We start from the raw sequence: 18,695 nt of genomic DNA, 5'->3' as shown, positions 1-18,695 counted from the left end.
AAATCTAGCTGGTTATCACCCATCCTCGTTCTAGCTTCTCAGCTCATCACTCTTTTCTTTAATTTCCTCCTTAATATGCAAAGCTTCGTGTTTCACTGATGTACCGACTATATCTAGTTATCTACACTATCTAAATATCCAGACTATAATAATAATTCAATTGGTATCAATCTCAGGGATCCATTACGAAGGTGTGCCACATCTTTGAATATTGGGAACTAATGTGCTACGAATTAATCGAAGAAATTTTCGTCCTTACAAAGATCACCCTTTTTTTTCAATTTGCTTATTACAATTTGGTACAGATAGTGCAAAATGTTATGTCGGTTCAGTGAATCAACATAGTAGTACTACTGTGCTTGCTATATAGAATAGTATTCAAACAGTTCCTTGTTGCAAAATGACCTCTGGGTTCACTGAATCAACATAGAAATGCTGTACTTGCAATAACATGGATAGGATCATAACAACATTTAGTGGTGGCCAACTTTTCACAAATGGAGGATGGTAGTCTCCAACTTCCAAGGACAAAAGACCACTAAATGCATTTGGCCTCCATGAAATTAATGATACAGAGATTGCAATCTATAATTGGCTTGGCTTGGTTAGGCCAACAAATTGTAGTAGCAGTACTAGTGACAAACATGAGGAATAGGACATGCAGACTTACTCAGTTAGTTTAGACCGGCAGAAATGCTAGATTATGTGTTATGTTTGCAAAGCAACATTGGAGCCTACAGGTAAATGTTATTAAAAGGTGTACTGAAAGATCCAGGCTTTTAGGGATCATTTCATGCACTGATACTGTCCCCACTTAGATCATAATAGATGATTAGAAAGGCAGATGGGAAAAAATCACTTCTGTTGTTTATATATCCAAATAAAGACAACCACATGGGAGTGACAGTGTAGAGATTTGATGAACTAATTACCTGCACTTTCTGTTTGGATTGCTCTTGAATTAACTATACCAGGGTCAGGTTGGAAACATGGCACTTGTAATGCTGTCTTGCCGATATTCCATAAAATCGCCGTGATAATGAGTCCATTACTGGGATCAAAACCTCTCTCCTGCTTGAATATAATCAGGACCGACGTATATCTCAAGCTAGCCACAAAATTGCAGACAGGACTAAACCATGGCACGAACACGCGTGATATGCGAGTTTCACATAATACACAAGACAATATCAGACATCATTGCATTATCTTGATGCGATGTTAAACTGACATCATACGAAGATTACGTGATAATCTAAGCCGTCACACTACATAAGAACCCACTTTTACACAGAAGAAGACGGTTGTCACTACCACGCATTTTTACGAGTGGAATGGAACTAGCTTGCACCAGGGACTGCAATCTCTGAAGCCATTTCATAGACTGTAAAAAATGATCAGCTGTCGAACAAGTTGACCCTATAATGGCCAGCGAGGTTCTTGATGGTCCCGTTTTGCACGATACTCTCGAGCAGGTCGTACTTGTAGTAGTTGGCGTCAAGCATTATCTGCTGCTGAGCCGCCAGTTCCTTCTCCTCCTCCAGTATACTCTGAAGGAAGAAAAAAAAGCTCAATGAACTACGGCTCCTCAAAATACAAGTTGCAACCAAGAAGGATCAAAGCAACTGCATTGTGTTTTAAAGAACAGCAAGATCATGGTCAAAATCCACAAAATGCTGTGTATAATGTAGGTAAGTTCCATCCAAAGGGTGCGAGCATGACAATGAAATGCTAAAAGTATATGTTGACATCTGTGGTCTCGATTGCATATGCCCTATTAATTAGGTCCTATATTCTACATTCCAGAGCAATGGTTTGTTCCTATAATAAGTACATAATAGAGACCAGTCATAAATCAACTAGTACTTCACCTTGATGAGCGCCATGTTCTCTGCTTCCTGCCTCTTAGCAAGGCTCTTCAGCTTGCTCATCCCATCATACTCCGGATCTCCTTGTTTCAGCCAAAGGAACTCCATCTTCGAGCCAGGCAGGCTAGGACGATCAGCAAACATTTCGGGCCTTGCCAAGCTAGCCCGGACAGGCCTGGGCATTCCACCGATTATGAAGGGGAAATCTCGCATCAAGTCCACAGCAGACTTGGCCTGCGACTCGTCGTCCAATTCCACCAGCGCGGCGGCAGGGATGTCGTACAGGATTGTGTAGTTCTCAATGAACTCCACGCTGACAACATTCGCACACTGGGAAAGAGCTGCTCGGATAACTTGGCGAGTAACCACAGGGGAGAGGTGGTCGATGTATATCGTCCTCTTGACCCTCGCCTCGAAATCGGCATGCTCCTTCTCAGCATGTTCTCCCATCAGACCCTCGGCATCGGCATGCTCGTCGGGTGTCGCCATGGGAGCGCCAGGTCCTGCAAGGCAGTGAATTGCAGCAGTGGCTTAAAATGGCTGAGATTTCACTGTGGGAGCGCAGCGGACATTGTGCAGGAGCATCTGCAAGGTTTTCCATTTATAATGAACAGCGCTGAAACTGAAAAACATAACAGCTAACAACAGTGGAGGGTTGCTTATCGCCTGAATTGGGCCCTGGGGTAGGAAGATCGGGGTTCAGTTTAGGAACTAGGGTTTAAGGCACCTCATCGCAAGGTAAGCTGCGGCTGCGCCAGGGGCGGCAGGGGAGCGAAATCGGGGGCGGGTCTAGATCGGAGATGGTGAAGATCCGTCGGATTTAGCTGAGGGCATGGCCATGGCTGGACGAGAACAACATCGTACCTCGAAATCGAGAGACTGCGGGCGGACGGCCGGGCGGGCGGAGACGGCAGGGGCGCGGCGGGGAGGAACGGGGACGGCGACGGCGGCGACGGCGGCGACGCGGGTCGGGGGAGAGTAGGAGACTGAAGCGTCGGCGGAACGGAACGGAGGCTCGCGGCTCAGGCGAGGAAGAGGAAATGGTGGTACGGGAACGGGACGGTTGGGCGTGCGAACGTTAGGTGGGAATTTGTATGATCATCAACAAGTATCAAAGAACTAAGTAACAGCATCTCATAAAAAACCTAGTATAACAGACCATTCATATTCTTCAAAAAAGCAACAAGTTAGATGATTTGTACCGAGTAATTTTGAAAATATAATGTAGTACGGCGGCTTCGTGCGTCCATAATTTTTAAAAAAAATGCAGACTATGAATTTCTTTTATATATATAATCAATGATTTCATAATTTTTCGTAAAAGAATGAGAAATTTTCATAATTTGATTACGCCTCATCCTTCATCTTTCTCCTCTCACTTGCCGGGGCTTTGCGTCTCCTTCTATGGCCCATGCGATGTAGCACCTTATCTCCAACTCTGATGACATCTTTTGCGCGAGGTTGTCAATACGTATAACCACGACGAACTGCGTTTTCTCGGACGTTATATGGGACAGCCAAAAAATGGCCCACGTAGATCCTGCAATTGAGGAGCGGCCCTTAGACCGACCAGCTTTCCGATATATATGCGGGCGCGTGGTCATTTAGGGTTCCTATCCATCATTCCCCGCATCCATCTTCGTCGCGAAATTGACCCCTCCGGCAGCGATTTACGGCGCCTCCGGCCATCGGATCTTGGCGGTGATGGCGTCGCGGGTGCAAGGCGTGGCGGCGACGATGGGTTCGGCGGGCGCGGTGGGTTCTGGTGCTGCGGGGGGTTCGGCGGCCGCGGTGGGTTCGTCGGCCGCAAGCGGCGCAACGATGACAAGGCCTCCAGTCCCTCCCTCGGCCCTCCCATGTCGAAGAAGCGCAGGGAGCAGGCGCGCACCCGTGGTGGGAAGTCCCGTAGCGCCGGCTCATGAACGTGGGCGAGTTTTCGACGCCTTAGGAAGCTGTTCGACCTAGCCATCGAGCGCCTCCGGGCGGCCGAGCGCGTGTGCTGGGAGGCGAAGGCCGCCGCTGCTGCCGGAGATGCGGTTGCGACCGCGCAGTTGTCGGCCCTCCGGGATGAGTATCAACTCCAATAAACCCTCTCCGGCACGCTGATCTACCACAGCTACACGGCAACAAGCCCCCGCCCCGTGAGGCCATCTCCGGCGACGAGGGCGACAACAGTGATGACGACGAATCAGGCGAGTAGTAGATGCTGGTAGTTTTAGGTTTAGGTTTAAGTTTATCTACCATGTTTTTAAGTTTGTGTGTAGTGTGTGAGATGAACTCCGGTGAACTATGGTGGCGCAAAGTTTAAGTTTAAATTATGCAGGATCATATACAAGATCTGTTCTGCCGTGCGTTCTGCGGTACCGCAAATTCATTTTAGAGGATCTCTTAACTCTTTTTTGACAAATGGTGGATGTTATTGACTCAAAATGAAGCATTAAGCGGATACAAATACGATGAGCACACACCTGACCTCTGCATAACAAAGATACACAAAGCCAACACCAACTCACACACTAATGAACACGCTGGCAAAAGGCAAAGTCATATAAGAGCAAAGATATGCCCAAGCGACGAAAAAGAAAATAACTCGAAGCGATCAACAAACTACAACAACGACTGTATCTGCACCAACCATATTTTGACACCACAAGGACAACGGTGTTCTTCAACAGCAATGCCTTCAGGAAGGGAACAACGCCCAAGCGCCGCCATCACCGACTCAAACCACTATAGCCAGATTTTAGGTTTTCACCCTGAAGAAACAGATCCGAGCAATTCCAAGCAATACCTTCAACAAGGTAACGACACAAATACATCGTCATTGCCAGGTATAACCAATTCGTGTCATACCTAGGGTTTTCACCCCGGAGTTCGAGACCGGGTACTCAAGAAGCGCCACCAAATCGAAGTCAAACCTATGTTGTAGCCATCACTTTTCCACTGCCCGACTGGCTACATGTCATGGGCAAATTCCCATGGTCTGTGTTGCACAATCATATCTTTTGCGTCAAGTCATCATCCATAGATTGGATCTCATCAGTGTCCAAAGCAAACTGATTGAAGTAGGAACCGTCAAACCCAAACAGGCATTCCGACTCATCCCACAATCAAACCAGTATGAGTTGCTGGCAACGGCCATCATATCTGGAGAGAAACCCTCATGAAGACAGTTCGGTGGTCACCGCAAACTGCAGCTCAAGAGGCCATTGATGCCGCCACGATAAGGTCTGAAGGATCCGACGTTGAATCGAAGCACAGGAACCCCAGAACTGCCCCAGATCCCGTTGCACCCCTGAAACGCCATCGCAGGCACAAATCAGGGTCATCGCTCCAGCTACCTTCCCAAATCCCATCGTGAGATGTTATCCCATGAGAAGGAGCTGCCAGATCTCTTAAGTGAAATTTATGGTATGGCGTTTTACAGGATCTGCTAGAGATACTCTAATGATGGTGATTGGCCAAAATAGGTAGAAAGAACATAGTAATATTTAGCAAACTACAATATTCGTGTTGTGGTAATAATGTGTTTTGCCTACAGTTGTGTCCTTAACATCAGCATAAAAAAAGTAACGAATGTGAGATACATGCCCCACCTTTAGAGTTATAATGTCCTCGCGGTTTGTGGTAAATCTGTTCATGGGAAGCCTGACCTGACAATCTGGCCAGAGCCCGGTCGTCTTGTCTCTCAGGGTGGGCTCGGGCTTCATTTTACAACTCAAAACAATGTTTGTGCCGGGCTTGGGCTTCCATTTCTCACCCTTTTAGGACAGACTTTTGGGCTTCGGGCCGGGCATACACGTGCGTAAACTGAAAAACTGCATTCAGGCCAAGCTTTCATGCTTCAGGCTTGCATTCAGGCCAGGCTTGGGCTTGAGAGAGCACATATTTTCGGGCTTCTGGGTCAGGCTCGAGCTTGGGATTTTCACTTCGGGCTTTGTCAAGCCCGTCCCGAAACACAGCCCGACCGGGGTATGATCAGGTTTAGTTTGCGCTAAGCATGGGCCTTTCCGCTCCGTCTTGGTTTAAACATTTTTGGTCAACTTCCAACGTTTCTGTGTGCGCTCCCTATGACATCCTCACTACTATCACTTTTATCCGCCTCCAGCAACATCCCACGCCAACCACTAAGGTGGATGAATATAACATACAACTGTTGAGTTCAAGTGATCACACAATATCATTCATAAATGATTCACTAATTAAGTCTTTGTTATTGCTCGTCATTGAAAATTACACCATACAATGGGGTTGACCCTAATGGCCTTATCCTCTTGTTTCGCTCTTTGCCACTAGCGACCTGCTTCTGCTGATGACCAGTGTTATATGATATAGTTAAGCTATATTGCCACTAACACAAATATGCATAGTCTAGCAGAGAACCATAAATAGGCAAAGTAAAAGAAAAATGCATTCACTAATAAATAGCATATCAGTAAGTGGTATATCAATGGCTTTAGTTGAGGCTAAATCAGATGATATCTTTGATTTAGGAGAGTTACAATTAGCATTGGTCAGTTAAAAAATCAATATGCTACTAAACTGCTACTTGGATTAATCATATTGATTAATCTTTAGAAGTGTGATATGTATAGTCTCAAGTCACCACCTTTGTCCTGACCATTTTCACCATTGTAGTCTGCCTATATCCATCAGTTCAATCTTGATTAGGCAAAAAACTATGCTTAATACTGGTCTCAAACAACAGAGTGTTACCTTTCCAATAAGAAGAAGAAATTATAATTTGTACAAAGTGGTCATAGTTTGATAGAGGACATGTCGAAAATACTTAGACGGGAAAGGGTGCAGATTACTCCTAAATTTGGATGCCATTATCTTTAGTTAATGATTATGCCCCTCTGGATGATGACCTCAAAGGCGGGGAGGGGCGGAGGGCTACCTCGATATATATAATTCTCGTGACATTGAAGATGCATCGGTTCCTTTAGTTCCACACATTGTGCATGATGTAGTTGATGTGACTGCTATGTCTTCATTCTTGGTTCGTGTCAAATATCTCAAGACTATATCCCATTTAGGCATCAATTAGTGAAAAATGATTGTAGATCATGTTGGAAATTGATCATATTGCCAAGATTATCACCCTTAGCGTTTTGTTCTTCCATTTATCTCATGTCGATATGCTCGACTATATACGTAGTTCTCACATATGTATGTCTCCCAGTTATATGGGTAGAGACTACGGTGGCACACATCTAGTTGTGTGTTCACTATTTTTTAGCAATTGCAAGTTTTTGATGCACAATATGTGTTGGTTTTGCTTCATCTTTCTCATTTATCTTATCCTTGTCCACAATGATTGACCTTGGGAGTTCTAGGAGGGTTGTCTTACATGCTTCCTCACGCGGTGTTGGATGGCGTGTGGACATGATCGAAATAGGATTGTAGCAAGGGATAATGCATTGGGGCTAGGAGGTTGCGGCGTTGATGCTTGATATGAGAGAGGTGTTTGCTGAAGATTGGTAGGAAATACTAGCTAGACTGAGTGGGATTTGTTTTCATCAATTAATTAGAAAGGATTTCGGTTCTGGAAAGGTAGAAATATGTAAAGCACAATGGGTGGGAGTTGAATCTTGAAATATTCAATGGTGCTTATGAGTGTCTGACACTATAGACTAGCAGGGGCCAACTTTAATACAACACCTACCACTTGTCCCCTTCTTGATTATGCCCATTACATATAGACTTTGAAATGTGAAACAAACAAAAGCACACACAGCCAAAAAGCAAGGATATGTTAAAGTGAAAGAGAACAATATAGCACTGGAGAGTATACTATCTCTTGCCATTTTCACTATCTTAATTCTACGTCTTTGGGAATGGGAGGTATTAGTAGAAAGAGATTTTGGGAAGATTGTCAGATCCGTAAGTAATCATCTATATTACCATCTTCTCTCATAAATTTAGTACACTAAGTATCCTTCTTGAGAAGAAAAAACCTTTTAATCATATTATAGCATACAACACACTCCACATCAAGTTCCTTGACATCCATGTGCCTGTTTCAGGAATATTAAGCAAATTGTAGGACAAATCACATATATGACTATCAAAGCTGGCGGGCGGAAACCAAAGAACTTATATCGCATGATCAACAAAATTGTCTGCCTCTTCAGCTGTAGAGTGGCAACTTTCATCATCAATAGAACAAAGGAGTAAAAATGCCAATCTCCATACAGCGAAGCTCAGACCTTGAGCAAGGCGGATGCTTAAAAAAGGTGCAACACTAGATTTATGTTGGGATTGCCTTGGCTCCTCTTGGAGCCTTGTTTAGTTGTTTGTACCAATCTTCTTGCTAGAAGTGTGAGCGTTCCTATTGAATAATATGAAAGAGGAAGGCAGCTAGAGCGGCAACTCTTGACTTGATACAAATTATGCCTAATTTAATCTACTAGCATTATCACCTCGTTATAATAGTTGTCTGAGAACACCGTGAAGAAACGCGTTCTGTACATCAAGTTGTCTGAGACTCTAGCCTCTGGAAACTGCAATAGACAACACAAGACGAATGGTGGTAGCTTTTACAACAGTACTAAAGGTGTCCTCGTAGTCTATGGCATACCGTTGTTTAAAACCCTTTGCTACAAGTCTTGCTTTGTAGCAATCAATGGTTCCATCAGATTTTCTCTTGATCCTGAATACCCACTTACAATTAATAAGATTTTTACCTTTCTGTGGGGGAACCAAGTGCCAGGTTTTATTTATTTTCAGAGCCATGTATTCTTCATTCATGGCTTTTCTCCAATGTTCATCACCAAGTGCTTCTTCAACTGTGTAAGGTTCACCTGGTTCACCTGTTGAACAAATCATACCGTATTTTGTTACATGTTTGTAATCAACGGGTTGAATTACCCCTTTTTGCAGCCGTGTACGCCGTGGTGACTTCACAGAGGATCCCGTGTTGCGTATAGGAGTTTCTGCATGCACCGATCCCAAGGAGGATTCGGGGACAGCAGCGGTGTCTAGCGGCGGCAGATCTTCTGTGGCAGGGGACGAAGCAGCGGCGCGAACAGGCGAAGCAGCAGCACGCGGATGAGCCGCAGAAGATCCGGGCTCATCATTGCCCGTGGCCCCCCTGGCGCCAGCAGCGGAGTCCGCGCCATCAGTGGTTGGGCCCGCGCCGGCCGGGCGATGCAGGTCGCGCCGCTTGTAGCAGACCGGTTGGACAGGGAAGCGGGCGCGCATCGAGCCAGTCGGAGACGGCCATGCAGTCGAGCGGGGTTGGTGCGGGGCGAGGGGCGCGGCGTCAGGCGCAGGAGCAGCCTGGTCGGGCGTAGCCGAGACGCGGGCGGGCGCTGACTCCAAGGCGGATCCGCGTAGCCTGTCGACGGATGCGGATCCCGGGGCGGATTCTTTCGGCCCTGCGCGCGCCGATCCCGAGGGGTGTTTGTTCCCCGAGCTGGGACACATGAAATATGGTGCTGTAGCACCGTTTTCTTCAGGATTTTCACCGATTTCTTCAGGGTTTCTGTCGTGGTTTTGTCACAGCAGATGTCCTAGAGAAAGGACTTAGTCGTGGAGCCATCGCGACGGGTTAGCTTGAAGTGGTTAAAGCGGACACAAGGACGCGAGAGAGTTTATACTAGTTCGGCCCCTTCGATGAAGGTAAAAGCCTACGTCTAGTTGTTATGGAATTGATGGGGTTTCGATGACTAGGGAGCAAACAAGCTTCGCCTATGTCTCGAGTTGTTGTCTGTTGTCCTTGAACCGCCGCCGGGTTGTCCCCTTATATACACGGGTGACTCCCGTCGGCTTACGGAGTCCCAATACCGGCTCATAGATGTGTCCGGTTTGGTCTCTACTTATTCCTAACTTACAATATAGGTTAACTACTAACGCCGGTTTACGGCTACAGGCCTTGAACCGACCATGGGCCTTGAGCCCTCCTCTGTCTTCTTGGGCTTTAACATACTTAACTACTGACGAAGTTAACCCGGCCCAGATAGGCCGGTTTACGCCCAGTAGTAATATCCCCAACATTAGGCCCCAGATTGATTTGAACGGGTTCATGTCAATCCTTTAATAAAAGCTTCACCTTCAACATCTTCTTATAAATTGGTAAACCACCATGATGTCATCTTCTCTGATTGCTGTAAGCCGGCATGACGTCACCTGTCATAACGAAGCTATCCATTATGTTTCTTTGTTTAATAGATCGGCGGAAATCGAGGCGACAGCTCCGTTTTGTGGCCCCTTGATTGTCGCGCCGGACTCATGTTCTTTCGCCTTATAAATAGGACCGAAGGGTCATTTCTTTTCTCCTTCCGTTCCTTCTTCGCCTTCCTCGTGTCGCCAGCCTCGGAGCTCCGCCGCCGCCGTCGACCTCTGCCTCATCCTTGGCCGCTGCATCAACCTGATGTTGGGTTTCGTAGTAATTTCAAAATTTTCCTACGCTCACGCAAGATCATAGTGATGCATAGCAACGAGAGGGGGAGAGTGTGATCTACGTACCCTTGTAGATCGGCAACGGAAGCGTTTGGTTGATGTAGTCATACGTCTCCACGGCCGACCGATCAAGCACCGAAACTACGGCACCTCCGAGTTCTAGCACACGTTCAGCTCGATGACGATCCCCGGACTCCGATCCAACAAAGTGTCGGGGAAGAGTTCCGTCAGCACGACGGCGTGGTGACGATCTTGATGTACTACTGCAGCAGGGCTTCGCCTAAGCACCGCTACAATATTATCGAGGACTATGGTGGAGGGGGGGCACCGCACACGGCTAAGAATATGATCACGTGGATCAACTTGTGTTTCTCTGGGGTGCCCCTGCCTCCGTATATAAAGGCTCAAGGGGGGGTGCGGCCGGCCTAGGAGAGGCGCGCTAGGAGGAGTCCTACTCCCTCTGGGAGTAGGATTCCCCCCCCCCCCAATCCTAGTTGGAATAGGATTCGCGGAGGGGGGAAAAGAGAGAGGGGGCCGGCCCCCTCTCCTTGTCCTATTCGGACCAAGAGAGGGGAGGGGCGCGCGGCCCATCTTGGGCTGCCCCTTCTCTTTTCCACTACGGCCTACTTAGGCCCATATAGCTCCCGGGGGGGTTTCGGTAACCTCCCGGTACTCCGGTAAAATCCCGATTTCACCCGGAACACTTCTCCAAACATAGGCTTCCAATATATCAATCTTTATGTCTTGACCATTTCTAGACTCCTCGTCATGTCTGTGATCACATTCGGGACTCTGAACAACCTTCGGTACATCAAAATGCATAAACTCATAATATAACTGTCATCGTAACCTTAAGCATGCGGACCCTACGGGTTCGAGAACAATGTAGACATGACCGAGACACGTCTCCGGTCAATAACCAATAGCGGAACCTAGATGCTCATATTGGCTCCTACATATTCTACGAAGATCTTTTATCGGTCAGACCGCATAACAACATACATTGTTCCCTTTGTCATCGGTATGTTACTTGCCCGAGATTCGATCGTCGGTATCCCATACCTAGTTCAATCTCGTCACCGGCAAGTCTCTTTACTCGTTCTGTAATACATCATCCCGCAACTAACTCATTAGTTGCAATGCTTGCAAGGCTTTAAGTGATGTGCATTACCGAGAGGGCCCAGAGATACCTCTCCGACAATCGGAGTGACAAATCCTAATCTCGAAATACGCCAACCCAACATATACCTTTGCAGACACCTGTAGAGCTCTTTTATAATCACCCAGTTACTTTGTGACGTTTGGTAGCACACAAAGTGTTCCTCTGGCAAACGGGAGTTGCATAATCTCATAGTCATAGGAACATGTATAAGTCATGAAGAAAGCAATAGCAACATACTAAACGATCGGGTGCTAAGCTAATGGAATGGGTCATGTCATCAGATCATTCAACTAATGATGTGATCCTGTTAATCAAATGACAACTCTTTGTCCAGGGTTAGGAAACATAACCATCTTTGATTAACAAGCTAATCTAGTAGAGGCATACTAGTGACACTCTGTTTGTCTATGTATTCACACATGTATTATGTTTCCGGTTAATACAATTCTAGCATGAATAATAAACTTTTATCATGATATAAGGAAATAAATAATAACTTTATTATTGCCTCTAGGGCATATTTCCTTCAGTCTCCCACTTGCACTAGAGTCAATAATCTAGATTACATAGTAATGATTCTAACACCCATGGAGCCTTGGTGCTGATCATGTTTTGCTCGTGGAGGAGGCTTAGTCAACGGGTCTGCTACATTCAGATCCGTATGTATCTTGCAAATCTCTATGTCTCCCACCTGGACTAGATCCCGGATGGAATTGAAGCGTCTCTTGATGTGCTTGGTTCTCTTGTGAAATCTGGATTCCTTTGCCAAGGCAATTGCACCAGTATTGTCACAAAAGGTTTTCATTGGACCCGATGCACTAGGTACGACACCTAGATCGGATATGAACTCCTTCATCCAGACTCCTTCATTTGCTGCTTCCGAAGCAGCTATGTATTTCGCTTCACACGTAGATCCCGCCACGACACTTTGTTTAGAACTGCACCAACTGACAGCTCCACCATTTAATGTAAACACGTATCCGGTTTGCGATTTAGAATCGTCTGGATCAGTGTCAAAGCTTGCATCAACGTAACCGTTTACGATGAGCTCTTTGTCACCTCCATATACGAGAAACATATCCTTAGTCCTTTTCAGGTACTTCAGGATGTTCTTGACCGCTGTCCAGTGATCCACTCCTGGATTACTTTGGTACCTCCCTGCTAGACTTATAGCAAGGCACACATCAGGTCTGGTACACAGCATTGCGCACATGATAGAGCCTATGGCTGAAGCTTAGGGAACATCTTTCATCTTCTCTCTATCTTCTGCAGTGGTCGGGCATTGAGTCCGACTCAACTTCACACCTTGTAACACAAGCAAGAACCCTTTCTTTGCTTGATCCATTTTGAACTTCTTCAAAATCTTGTCAAGGTATGTGCTTTGTGAAAGTCCAATTAAACATCTCGATCTATCTCTATAGATCTTTATGCCTAATATGTAAGCAGCCTCACCGAGGTCTTTCATTGAAAAACTCTTATTCAAGTATCCCTTTATGCTATCTAGAAATTCTATATCATTTTCAATCAGTAATATGTCATCCACATATAATATCAGAAATGCTACAGAGCTCCCACTCACTTTCTTATAAATACAGGCTTCTCCAAAAGTCTGTATAAAACCAAATGCTTTGATCACACTATCAAAGCGTTTATTCCAACTCCGAGAGGCTTGCACCAGTCCATAAATGGATCGCTGGAGCTTGCACACTTTGTTAGCTCCCTTTGGATCGATAAAACCTTCTGGTTGCATCATATACAACTCTTCTTCCAGAAATCCATTCAGGAATGCAGTTTTGACATCCATCTGCCAAATTTCATAATCATAAAATGCGGCAATTGCTAACATGATTCGGACAGACTTAAGCATCGCTACGGGTGAGAAGGTCTCATCATAGTCAATCCCTTGAACTTGCCAAAACCCTTTTGCGACAAGCCGAGCTTTGTAGACAGTAATATTACCGTCGGCGTCAGTCTTCTTCTTGAAGATCCATTTATTCTCAATTGCTTGCTGATCATTTGGCAAGTCAACCAAAGTCCATACTTTGTTCTCATACATGGATCCCATCTCAGATTTCATGGCTTCAAGCCATTTTGCGGAATCTGGGCTCACCATCGCTTCTTCATAGTTCGTAGGTTCATCATGATCTAGTAGCATGACTTCCAGAACAGGATTACCGTACCACTCCGGTGCGGATCTTACTCTGGTTGATCTACGAGGTTCAGTAGTATCTTGTTCTGAAGTTTCATTATCATCATCATTAGCTTCCTCACTAATTGGTGTAGGTGTCACAGAAACTGTTTTATGTGATGTACTTCCAATAAGGGAGCGGGTACAGTTACCTCGTCAAGTTCTACTTTCCTCCCACTCACTTCTTTCGAGAGAAACTCCTTCTCTAGAAAGTTTCCGAACTTAGCAACAAAAGTCCTGCCTTCGGATCTGTGATAGAAGGTGTATCCAATAGTCTCCTTTGGATATCCTATGAAGACACATTTCTCCGATTTGGGTTCGAGCTTATCAAGTTGAAGCTTTTTCACATAAGCATCGCAGCCCCAAACTTTCAGAAACGACAACTTTGGTTTCTTTCCAAACCATAGTTCATAAGGCGTCGTCTCAATGGATTTTGATGGTGCCCTATTTAACGTGAATGCGGCCGTCTCCAAAGCATAACCCCAAAACGATAGCGGTAAATCAGTAAGAGACATCATAGATCGCACCATATCTAGTAAAGTACGATTACGATGTTCGGACACACCATTACGCTGTGGTGTTCCGGGTGGTGTGAGTTGCGAAACTATTCCGCATTGTTTCAAATGTACACCAAACTCGTAACTCAAATATTCTCCTCCACGATCAGATCGTAGAAACTTTATTTTCTTGTTACGATGATTTTCAACTCACTCTGAAATTCTTTGAACTTTTCAAATGTTTCAGACTTATGTTTCATTAAGTAGATATACCCATATCTGCTTAAATCATCTGTGAAGGTGAGAAAATAACGATATCCGCCACGAGCCTCAATATTCATCGGACCACATACATCAGTATGTATGATTTCCAACAAATCTGTTGCTCTCTCCATAGTACCGGAGAACGGCGTTTTAGTCATCTTGCCCATGAGGCACGGTTCGCAAGTACCAATTGATTCATAATCAAGTGGTTCCAAAAGTCCATCAGTATGGAGTTTCTTCATGCGCTTTACACCGATATGACCTAAACGGCAGTGCCACAAATAAGTTGCACTGTCATTATCAACTCTGCATCTTTTGGCTTCAACATTATGAATATGTGTGTTACTACTATCGAGATTCAATAAGAATAGACCACTCTTCAAGGGTGCATGACCATAAAAGATATTACTCATATAAATAGAACAACCATTATTCTCTGATTTAAATGAATAACCGTCTTGCATCAAACAAGATCCAGATATAATGTTCATGCTTAACGCTGGCACCAAATAACAATTATTTAGGTCTAATATTAATCCCGAAGGTAGATGTAGAGGTAGCGTGCCGACTGCGATCACATCGACTTTGGAACCGTTTCCCACGTGCATCGTCACCTCGTCCTTAGCCAATCTTCGCTTAATCCGTAGTCCCTGTTTCGAGTTGCAAATATTAGCAACAGAACCAGTATCAAATACCCAGGTGCTACTGCGAGCATTAGTAAGGTACACATCAATAACATGTATATCACATATACCTTTGTTCACCTTGCCATTCTTCTTATCCGCCAAATACTTGGGGCAGTTCCGCTTCCAGTGACCAGCCTGCTTGCAGTAGAAGCACTCAGTTTCAGGCTTAGGTCCAGACTTGGGTTTCTTCTCTTGAGCAGCAACTTGCTTGCTGTTCTTCTTGAAGTTCCCCTTCTTCTTCCCTTTGCCCTTTTTCTTGAAACTAGTGGTCTTGTTGACCATCAACACTTGATGCTCCTTTTTGATTTCTACCTCCGCAGCTTTCAGCATTGCGAAGAGCTCGGGAATAGTCTTATTCATCCCTTGCATATTATAGTTCATCACGAAGCTCTTGTAGCTTGGGGGCAGTGATTTGAGAATTCTGTCAATGACACAATCATCTGGAAGATTAACTCCCATTTGAATCAAGTGATTATTATACCCAGACATTTTGAGTATATGCTCACTGACAGAACTGTTCTCCTCCATCTTGCAGCTATAGAACTTATTGGAGACTTCATATCTCTCAATCCGGGCATTTGCTTGAAATATTAACTTCAACTCCTGGAACATCTCATATGCTCCATGACGTTCAAAACGTTGTTGAAGTCCCGGTTCTAAGCCGTAAAGCATGGCACACCGAACTATCGAGTAGTCATCAGCTTTGCTCTGCCAGATGTTCACAACATCTGGTGTTGCTCCAGCAGCAGGCCTGGCACCCAGCGGTGCTTCCAGGACGTAATTCTTCTGTGCAGCAATGAGGATAATCCTCAAGTTACAGACCCAGTCCGTGTAATTGCTACCATCATCTTTCAACTTTGCTTTCTCAAGGAACGCATTAAAATTCAATGGAACAACAGCACGGGCCATTTATCTACAATCATACATAAACAAGCAAGATACTATCAGGTACTAAGTTCATGATAAATTTACGTTCAATTAATCATATTACTTAAAGAACTCCCACTTAGATAGATATCCCTCTAATCCTCTAAGTGATTACATGATCCAAATCAACTAAACCATGTCCGATCATCACGTGAGATGGAGTAGTTTCATTGGTGAACATCACTATGTTGATCATATCTACTATATGATTCACGCTCGACCTTTCGGTCTCTGTGTTCCGAGGCCATATCTGTATATGATTGGCTCGTCAAGTATAACCTGAGTATTCCGCGTGTGCAACTGTTTTGCACCCGTTGTATTTGAACGTAGAACCTATCACACCCGATCATCACGTGGTGTCTCAGCACGAATAACTTTCGCAACAGTGCATACTCAGGGAGAACACTTCTTGATAATTTAGTGAGAGATCATCTTATAATGCTACCGTCAATCAAAGCAAGATAAGATGCATAAAAGATAAACATCACATGCAATCAATAAAAGTCATATGATATGGCCATCATCATCTTATGCTTGTGATCTCCATCTCCGAAGCACCGTCATGATCACCATCGTCACCGGTGCGACACCTTGATCTCTATCGTAGCATCGTTGTCGTCTCGCCAATCTTATGCTTCCACGACTATCGCTACCGCTTAGTGATAAAGTAAAGCATTACAGCGCGATTGCATTGCATACAATAAAGCGACAACCATATGGCTCCTGCCAGTTGCCGATAACTCGGTTACAAAACATGATCATCTCATACAATAAAATTTAGCATCATGTCTTGACCATATCACATCACAACATGCCCTGCAAAAACAAGTTAGACGTCCTCTACTTTGTTGTTGCATGTTTTACGTGGCTGCTACGGGCTTAAGCAAGAACCAATCTTACCTAGGCATCAAAAACCACAACGATAGTTTGTCAAGTTCGTGCTGTTTTAACCTTCGCAAGGACCGGGCGTAGCGACACTCAGTTCAACTAAAGTTGGAGAAACTGTCACCCGCAAGCCACCTATGTGCAAAGCACGTCGGGAGAACCGGTCTCGCGTAAGCGTACGCGTAATGTCGGTCCGGGCCGCTTCGTCCAACAATACCGCCGAACCAAAGTATGACATGCTGGTAAGCAGTATGACTTATATCGCCCACAACTCACTTGTGTTCTACTCGTGCATATAACATCAACATATAAAACCTAGGCTCGGATGCCACTGTTGGGTTTCGTAGTAATTTCAAAATTTTCCTACGCTCACGCAAGATCATAGTGATGCATAGCAACGAGAGGGGGAGAGTGTGATCTACGTACCCTTGTAGATCGACAACGGAAGCGTTTGGTTGATGTAGTCGTACGTCTCCACGGCCCGACCGATCAAGCACCGAAACTACGGCACCTCTGAGTTCTAGCACACGTTCAGCTCGATGACGATCCTCGGACTCCGATCCAGCAAAGTGTCGGGGAAGAGTTCCGTCAGCATGACGGCGTGGTGATGATCTTGATGTACTACTGCAGCAGGGCTTCGCCTAAGCACCGCTACAATATTATCGAGGACTATGGTGGAGGGGGGGCACCGCACACGGCTAAGAATATGATCACGTGGATCAACTTGTGTTTCTCTGGGGTGCCCCTGCCTCCGTATATAAAGGCTCAAGGGGGGGGTGTGGCCGGCCTAGGAGAGGCGCGCCAGGAGGAGTCCTACTCCCTCTGGGAGTAGGATTCCCCCCCCCCCCCAATCCTAGTTGGAATAGGATTCGCGGAGGGGAGAAAAGAGAGAGGGGGGCCGGCCCCTCTCCTTGTCCTATTCGGACCAAGGGAGGGGAGGGGCGCGCGGCCCATCTTGGGCTGCCCCTTCTCTTTTCCACTACGGCCTACTTAGGCCCATATAGCTCCCGGGGGGGTTCTGGTAACCTCCCGGTACTCCGGTAAAATCCCGATTTCACCCGGAACACTTCCGATATCCAAACATAGGCTTCCAATATATCAATCTTTATGTCTCGACCATTTCAAGACTCCTCATCATGTCCTTGATCACATCCGGGACTCCGAACAACCTTCGGTACATCAAAATGCATAAACTCATAATATAACTGTCATCGTAACCTTAAGCATGCGGACCCTAAGGGTTCGAGAACAATGTAGACATGACCGAGACACGTCTCCGGTCAATAACCAATAGCGGAACCTGGATGCTCATATTGGCTCCTACATATTCTACGAAGATCTTTTATCGGTCAGACCGCATAACAACATATGTTGTTCCCTTTGTCATCGGTATGTTACTTGCCCGAGATTCGATCGTCGGTATCCCATACCCAGTTCAATCTCGTCACCGGCAAGTCTCTTTACTCATTCTGTAATACATCATCCCGCAACTAACTCATTAGTTGCAATGCTTGCAAGGCTTTAAGTGATGTGCATTACCGAGAGGGCCCAGAGATACCTCTCCGACAATCGGAGTGACAAATCCTAATCTCGAAATACGCCAACCCAACATGTACCTTTGGAGACACCTGTAGTGCTCTTTTATAATCACCCAGTTACGTTGTGACGTTTGGTAGCACACAAAGTGTTCCTCTGGCAAACGGGAGTTGCATAATCTTATAGTCATAGGAACATGTATAAGTCATGAAGAAAGCAATAGCAACATACTAAACGATCGGGTGCTAAGCTAATGGAATGGGTCATGTCAATCAG

At 45.5% G+C, this 18,695-nt stretch overlaps 1 protein-coding gene across 1 annotated transcript; it reads right to left on the bottom strand.

Moving 5' to 3' along the window:
• Positions 1 to 1,140: 1,140 nt before the first annotated feature.
• LOC119287026 lies at positions 1,141 to 2,928 on the bottom strand. Its single transcript, XM_037566505.1, has 3 exons — positions 2,733 to 2,928; positions 1,872 to 2,371; positions 1,141 to 1,550 (listed from the first exon to the last, which is right to left on the bottom strand). Exons 2-3 carry the CDS (start codon positions 2,355 to 2,357, stop codon positions 1,398 to 1,400), a joined length of 639 nt encoding a protein of 212 aa, XP_037422402.1. The 5' UTR covers positions 2,358 to 2,371; positions 2,733 to 2,928; the 3' UTR covers positions 1,141 to 1,397.
• Between the last annotated feature and the right edge of the window lie 15,767 nt (positions 2,929 to 18,695).

The sequence above is a fragment of the Triticum dicoccoides genome, chromosome 4A, assembly GCF_002162155.2.
Source record: "Triticum dicoccoides isolate Atlit2015 ecotype Zavitan chromosome 4A, WEW_v2.0, whole genome shotgun sequence".
NCBI lineage: Eukaryota > Viridiplantae > Streptophyta > Magnoliopsida > Poales > Poaceae > Triticum > Triticum dicoccoides.
The sequence above is the reverse complement of the archived record's forward strand: the minus strand, read 5'-3'. Positions and strand labels throughout refer to the sequence as shown.